Consider the following 6,674-nt stretch of genomic DNA (forward strand, 5'->3'; position numbering starts at 1 on the left):
CGGAAGGGCCGCGCGCGCCGGCTGCCACGTCGGGAACGGCCGGGCGGGGTCCCCCCCTCCTGCTCTTCCCACAGACACCCCCCGCGCCCGCCACCCCCCCAAACAACGTGTGGAGGAAGGCGGGAGGGTGCCCGGGGGTGTCCGCCTGCCGAGGTGAGGGACTGTAACTGTCTTCCTGACGCGACGTCGCGAGTTTAGTTCGGTTTCATGGAAAGCCCGCGCGCAGCCGTTTTTCCCCACAGAATAAACAAACAAACAAAAATTAATAAAATCAGCAGATATGACCAAAGTGAGCATGTGGGGGGAAGGCGGCAATTCCCTCCCCCCCAAAAAAAAAGGATTTTCCACCAATTCCCATTACTTTCTTCTGCTAAAAGACTGCTATCAGTCATCAGTTTTCAAATTTCAGAAATGTCACGAATTATTACAAATATTACAAAGGGTGGGTTTTTTTAATAAAATTATATATTTATAAATACATAAATCTGCCACAGTGTGAAGGTGGTGGCTATCACTTTGTATAATAATACCACCAACATAACAGAATTTGGACTTCAAACACAAACTGAAGATAAACCGCAGATGCGAGATAGGACCAGCAAAGCCAGCTCAGTGGAACCAGTGCAGCACTGGGCGATCAAGCCCCTTTTTATAGAGTAGTCCAAGGTAAATAACACGAGTACTCACTCCAAAGGACTGTGGAGTGAGATCTCTTCAACAGGAATGACAACCACATTAAAGAAAAGAAAAAAAACCAATACTTTAAACAAAATACTCTTTTATTAGAGTATTTTTTATTAAACATACAGAACTCAAGATTGCTATTTAAAATTTTTTATCGTTCCAAGTTCTTCCCTCTAGAAGGATGATAACACTATCTCAGTGCATATTATATGGAAGGATCATACCTCTCAAGTGTCTAGCTCATACATCAGAGCACTACTGCATGTACTCGCTGTGCAAGCAAAAGAAGGTAACGCTGTAATGCAATTAACACACAAAAAATGCACCACCAGTACATATGTGGTCAGCTCTATGGCCAGTGATCCAGAGTAGCATCACATGGAGAAGCAGGCTTAGCAGCACAGGAATGGAAAAGAAAACACAGTTCCTTACCATGGAAAAGGAGTCGGTAACAGATTCAAGAAGAATTGTATGCCTAAGCGTTCCTCCTTCGCAAAGACTGCAAAGGACTGCAAATCTAGCCACTGGTTTGGAAGATTTTCCAGAGCATCTGTCATGCTGGGGGCTGGGATGCAGAAGTCTTACTGAAAAAGGTGGTGAAACAAGCGATTCTGCAGCGCTTACGCACCTCTGAACCTCACCATCACAGGCGGTCTGGTGAAGCGCTTACTTACGGCTGAAAGACCATCTGCTATAGACTGGCTTCCATGCTAGGGTCTTGGCACCTATTTGTTCCTCTACCAGCACAGATAAAATTGAGCTCTTAGTTTATACACAGGACAACACTAACAAAGCAGCGCATGTAGGTAGCTGCACCCCTGCTGCCCCTACCTGCTGGCATCAGTTCCTTGAGCGTATCGTGTAAGTAACTACCATTACTATCAGACTTAAAATATTCAAGCTTTATACTTTGTTTACATCTGCGCACAAATACTATAGCTAAGACCTGCAATTCTGTGCCTTTTCATACTGCTCCACTGTTAAGCAGAACCTAAGCAACCATCAGCTTTTAATTAGGCACAGGAAGTTTCCTAGACTTTTTTTAAGAATCAAACAAATAGATAGTTTAGAAATATGTTTGGTCAAGTTTATCACTGCATGTGGTACAATCAAACCTGATTAACTGGCACTCATCAACTATCTTGTGATGGAATGTCCAATGGCAGATTTCTTTAAATGAAAAATCCAGACAATTGAGAGGTATGCAGCAAACTTGTCTTAAGTATTTGAAGCTACATGTGCAATCTTACAGAACACAAGCTACAGTTACAGACATAACATTAAATCTTAACCAATAGTGCATAAGAACTTAAAAACAGTCAGTGAAATCAGTTCAGCCAGTGACTTCCAAAAAAGTCACACCTCAACTGCATTGTGTGAAGGGGGAGGGGGGAACCAAACCCAAAACATTCTTAGACAAGTTTAACACAATGTTTTGATCTACATTTGAAAAGCTGTTTTATTATATATATGTATACTATGTATAAAATAAATTAAAAAGGGGAAAGAGGAAATAGCTTTGTATATGCTTCAAATTAACACAGACCAGTAGTTCCATAAATGAACATTTTACCATCTTTGTGGTAAAAAGTTGACATAAAAGTTCAAAACCATACAACACTTATAAATAGAAAGAGTTCAAAAGATATTTTTTTAAAAAATGGAATTTAAACATCATTTTCCCTTCCCCTACAATACACTTTAGTTTTGTATGTCATAGCATCAGTACATTTACAGAGTATTTGAATATCACATCCACACAAGAATTGATAAGAAAGCAAGTAAAAGTGCTAGCGGTGTTAAAATTTAGGACTTCTCCCAAATAACTCTACCTGCTCCTCAGCCTTCTCCTGAAATTAAGGCTATCAACATTCATCATCCAGTTTGAGGTATGGGCAGAAGAAAAATCTGCAACTGGTACTCCCCGCCTTGCCTCTGCTGAAATATAGCAACAATCTATTGATCTGGTAATTGACAATGCTGGTGCACAATCTCTTACCTCCATTCAGCTTGTATATAACTTAATCACTATATAAAAAAAGTTATTCTGAAACATAATATTAATGCTTAACTTAAAAAAAAAAAACAACTTCAAATCTTCTTTGAAACCACGTTTAAATGTTCTTGTTCCAGATTTAAAGCTTCACATAAACACCGGACAGAAGGATGACAATTTTAAACCAAGAGAGCACCTAAAAACATACCATAGGTAAAAATGAAATCAATCATCTCTCCACTTCATAAAAACGTAGAAACCTTGTCAGCAACAGTAGTACACTCAGAACGAACAAGGTGAAAAGGAGCATCTAGAATACTCAAGAGGCTTGCTATGCTACTTCTCTTTATTGCCCATTCTCATTTGTATGGATGGCCACTGCATGACAAGATGCCTGTGATAGTTCTCTTATCTTCCTTTCACCACTGCTGCCAGCTGAAGTCGTCATTGCTGCCAAAGACCAAGAAAAATCCTAGGATCGTGGCAAAGATGACTGTATTCCCCGTAAGAACAAGTGCACACGCGCCCCAGTAAATCTGTGAACAAGGGGAATTTAGTTAAGACACGTTTTGAGCCAAATACTGACAAGACAAAAGGTAACGTCTTAATGTCACATTACAGACAAAGTTCAGCAACAGGTCCACAATGGGAGAAGTTGGTATCTCATTATTTGTGGTTACGCCAAGAAGGCTGGGTTTATCCCCCAAAAATCAAACAATTCACAGTTAGCCAAGCAGCAGTGCAAGTTCTTCTTCAAAGTGCTGACTAGCAGGCACAGCTGTTTTGCTATAACATCCAAAAATAGTAAAGTAAGCCTAAGCAACAGCATCAAACATCTGCAGCCCAGCTATACTTGCTAACCACACTATAAGACTTTTTTAAACTGACATTTAAGGATGCACCTCTTCAAAATGCCAGCAGATATCCCAGTAACAAAAAAGGAGGTGACTGTTTTCCAAGGAGAGTAAGTGGGTTAGTCAGAGGGTGTGAGGCATTCAAACCGACCATCTGAGCTGTTGTGGCCTAAAGACATTTTTAGGGAAGTGCACTCCACGTTTTTTGACTTAGTAATGCTCTCTGAAATTCACACAAACAAGGTCATCTTTTAAGGGATTTTAGTGAAAAGCCATATACTGGGAAGGATGTAATGACAACTCGGAAGGTTAAAAAAAAATAACACTACATATCACTTACAGTGAGTGCAAAAATGCATTGTTTATTCATGCTTCTTTAGCCCAACCATTCCACAAATTGCTGTCAAAATAGTCTATACACTTTTATATTTGGTTACTTGCCTGTTAAGTTTTCACACTATTTCCTATCTCATTTTCTCTGCATTGCGTATAGGATGTTAGCATTTATTCCGTGACAATGCAGAGCAATTGGCAATCACAACATTTCATTTTGCCATACTTCCATTTCTAGTATCAGTTTTTCTTGCCAAAAGAACTCTTACTGTTTCCATTGCAAGCATCTGTCCTGGTTTTGGCTGGGATAGAGTTAATTTTCTTCCTAGTAGCTGGTATAGTGCTATGTTTTGGGTTCAGTATGAGAGGAATGTTGATAACAGGCTGATGTTTTCAGTTGGTGCTAAGTAGTGTTTAGACTAAGTCAAGGATTTTGCAGCTTCTCATGCCCAGCCAGCAAGAAGGCTGGAGGGGCACAAGAAGTTGGGAGGGGACACAGCCAGGGCACCTGACCCAAAGTGGCCAAAGGGGTATTCCATACCATGTAGCATCACCCCCAGTATATAAACTGGGGGGAGTTGGCTGGGGGGTGGGGGGACACGCAGATCACTGCTCAGGAACTAACTGGGCATTGGTCGGCGAGTGGTGAGCAATCACATTGTGCATCACTTGTTCTGTATATTCCAATTCTTACTTTTATCATTTCATTATCGTTATCATTATTATGTTCTTCCTTTCTATCCTATTAAACTGTCTTTATCTCAGCCCACGAGTTTTATTTTCTTTCAGTTCTCTCCCCCATCCCACTGGGTGGGTGGGGGAAGTGAGCGAGCAGCTGCTTGGTGCTTAGTTGCTGGCTGGGGTTAAACCACGACAGCATCTTAAGTACGTATTTATAAGAGTTGCTTAGTGCGTGAGAGCTTTACCTTCACTAAAAATACAGAACAAAGTTTTCTAGGAAAAAAAAAGAAAGACTGAAATATTACTAACCAGTTCTGCTCTCGCAAACACTATCGGTAGCCCAAATGCTGAGACAACAATGCCTGTTGTAAGAAATATTGCTAGCTCCTTGCAGGCATTACTTGTAGCATCTGTGTCATCTACTAATCTTCTTGCTATGCAGTACGGGATAGGAGAAAGGATGTAAAAAAACAGAACAAACAGTGGCCAGTACTGGCTGAAAAAGAAAGAAGAAAAGTTAACTTTAACTTCATTTCCTTCCTGTTCTTCCTAAAATCAGCGCAAGGCATCTTCCCCATCCAGCATTCACATTTGGGAAAGACAAACACAAGCCCACAGAAAGCAAATCCTTCACTTTGGAACAAGCTGACATTAATCCGACAGACCATGTTTATGAGCAGCTTCAGCTGACCTCAATGCCAGCAGCAGAGAGCTCGCTAACAGGATATTCTTGAAGCAAGATTTCACTAAGCAAGCCTAAATCTAATGCCACCTCGCAAGATGAGCTTAACTCTTAACTTTAACCTGTCAGCTTTACTTAAGTATTGCAGAGATACCTTTGTAGACCCCTCACGTCGTTTTGCCTGTAAGCTTTCAGTGCACATACACTGAACACAGTATGGTCCTCAGCCACTACTCAGCCGCCATGGGGCACTGAGACTTTTTTTTTTAAATCTGAATGCAATAACAAAAATGTGCAAAAATTACACCAGCATATTCGGTGACATTTTCTTCTATTGCTTGCAGCTCGCCAGACTGGATTTCTCAGACACACCAATGCAGCTGCACATTGTTTCAATAAAACTATTGCATTGTTTGAAGGGTGACTGCATGATGATCTCCCTCCTAAGGGTTTGTCACCAGCCCTGGTTTTATAACAAAAGAAAGCTGGCATAAGAAAGCTAGTCATATATATAGAGAACTGCAATTCACAGCCACTAATGGCACTATCAGCAGGATATTTGCTATTCGTTTAACATTAAACAGGTCGATTTAAAAGATTTTCTGTAAAGTCAGCATTCACTCGGGAAGGGTCAAAGCCACAGGCCTAATTTGTGCACTTTTGGTCTACTACCTCACATCTCCTGGAAACTAAGCGATGGGAATCAACAGACCAAAAGTTCCGACAGCAGCTGCAGTCACTCCAGATGCTGCGTTACCGAGCGCGGTACGCAGCCAAAGGCCCACCTGACGGTCACCGACAGCCCAGATACCACCAAGCAGCCAGAGAAAATGCAAACACTTCCTTGATGATACACACTTGCTCTCCACATCAGGAGATGCTATCTGCTTATCAGCCGCAGAGGGACAGTACTGGACAGGCATTAGGACAGTGCGTTCTTTAACGGGTTGCAGCCAGGCCTGGTAATTTCCCTTTTGCTGCCTTCACTTTTATGGTGAATTAGCTCCTAGGTGGTCTTTTTTTCCCGCCCCGACCTTCTGAAGCCAAACCGCCCACCCCCCCCAACGCCCAACCGCTCCTACACGCAGAAGACTTATCAGCCCGCAGTGACGAAAGCCAAACTATCGTGGAACTACAGAGGTGCGAAACAAGCCGCGAAGAACAGGAGGAGAGCGGACGTTACTTGTACTGGGGAAGGGCACATCCCAGCATCAGGAACATCAGTCCGACCGCTCCCCCGAAGGACAGGCTGATCAAGGCTGCAAGGAGAACACAAACAGCCGACCACTCCAACGCGCTGCCCACAACACCCGCCACGGCCCTTCGGCTCAAGGCGGCCGCCGACCCGCCTTCCCCCCCCGCCCCGCCGAGGCAGAGCTCCCCACGGGGGACCGGGGGGGGGTGGCAGAGCGGGCGGCCCCGCGGGGAGCCCGCCTCCCCTCCC

General features: G+C 43.0%; 1 protein-coding gene across 1 annotated transcript in view; it reads right to left on the minus strand.

Annotated features, from left to right (window-relative positions):
• Positions 1–829: 829 nt before the first annotated feature.
• LEPROTL1 (leptin receptor overlapping transcript-like 1) overlaps positions 830–6,674 on the minus strand; it is a 6,241-nt gene continuing 396 nt past the window's right edge. Inside the window, exons 2-4 of the mRNA XM_010586146.1 lie at positions 6,414–6,489; positions 4,858–5,044; positions 830–3,216 (exon numbers count right to left, since the gene is read on the minus strand). Of these exons, the coding sequence (XP_010584448.1) occupies positions 3,100–3,216; positions 4,858–5,044; positions 6,414–6,489 (380 nt within the window). The 3' untranslated portion in view covers positions 830–3,099. The remainder of the gene's footprint in view (positions 3,217–4,857; positions 5,045–6,413; positions 6,490–6,674) is intronic.

This window comes from Haliaeetus leucocephalus, unplaced genomic scaffold (assembly GCF_000737465.1).
Source record: "Haliaeetus leucocephalus isolate CR32 unplaced genomic scaffold, Haliaeetus_leucocephalus-4.0 Scaffold140, whole genome shotgun sequence".
NCBI classification, from domain to species: domain Eukaryota; kingdom Metazoa; phylum Chordata; class Aves; order Accipitriformes; family Accipitridae; genus Haliaeetus; species Haliaeetus leucocephalus.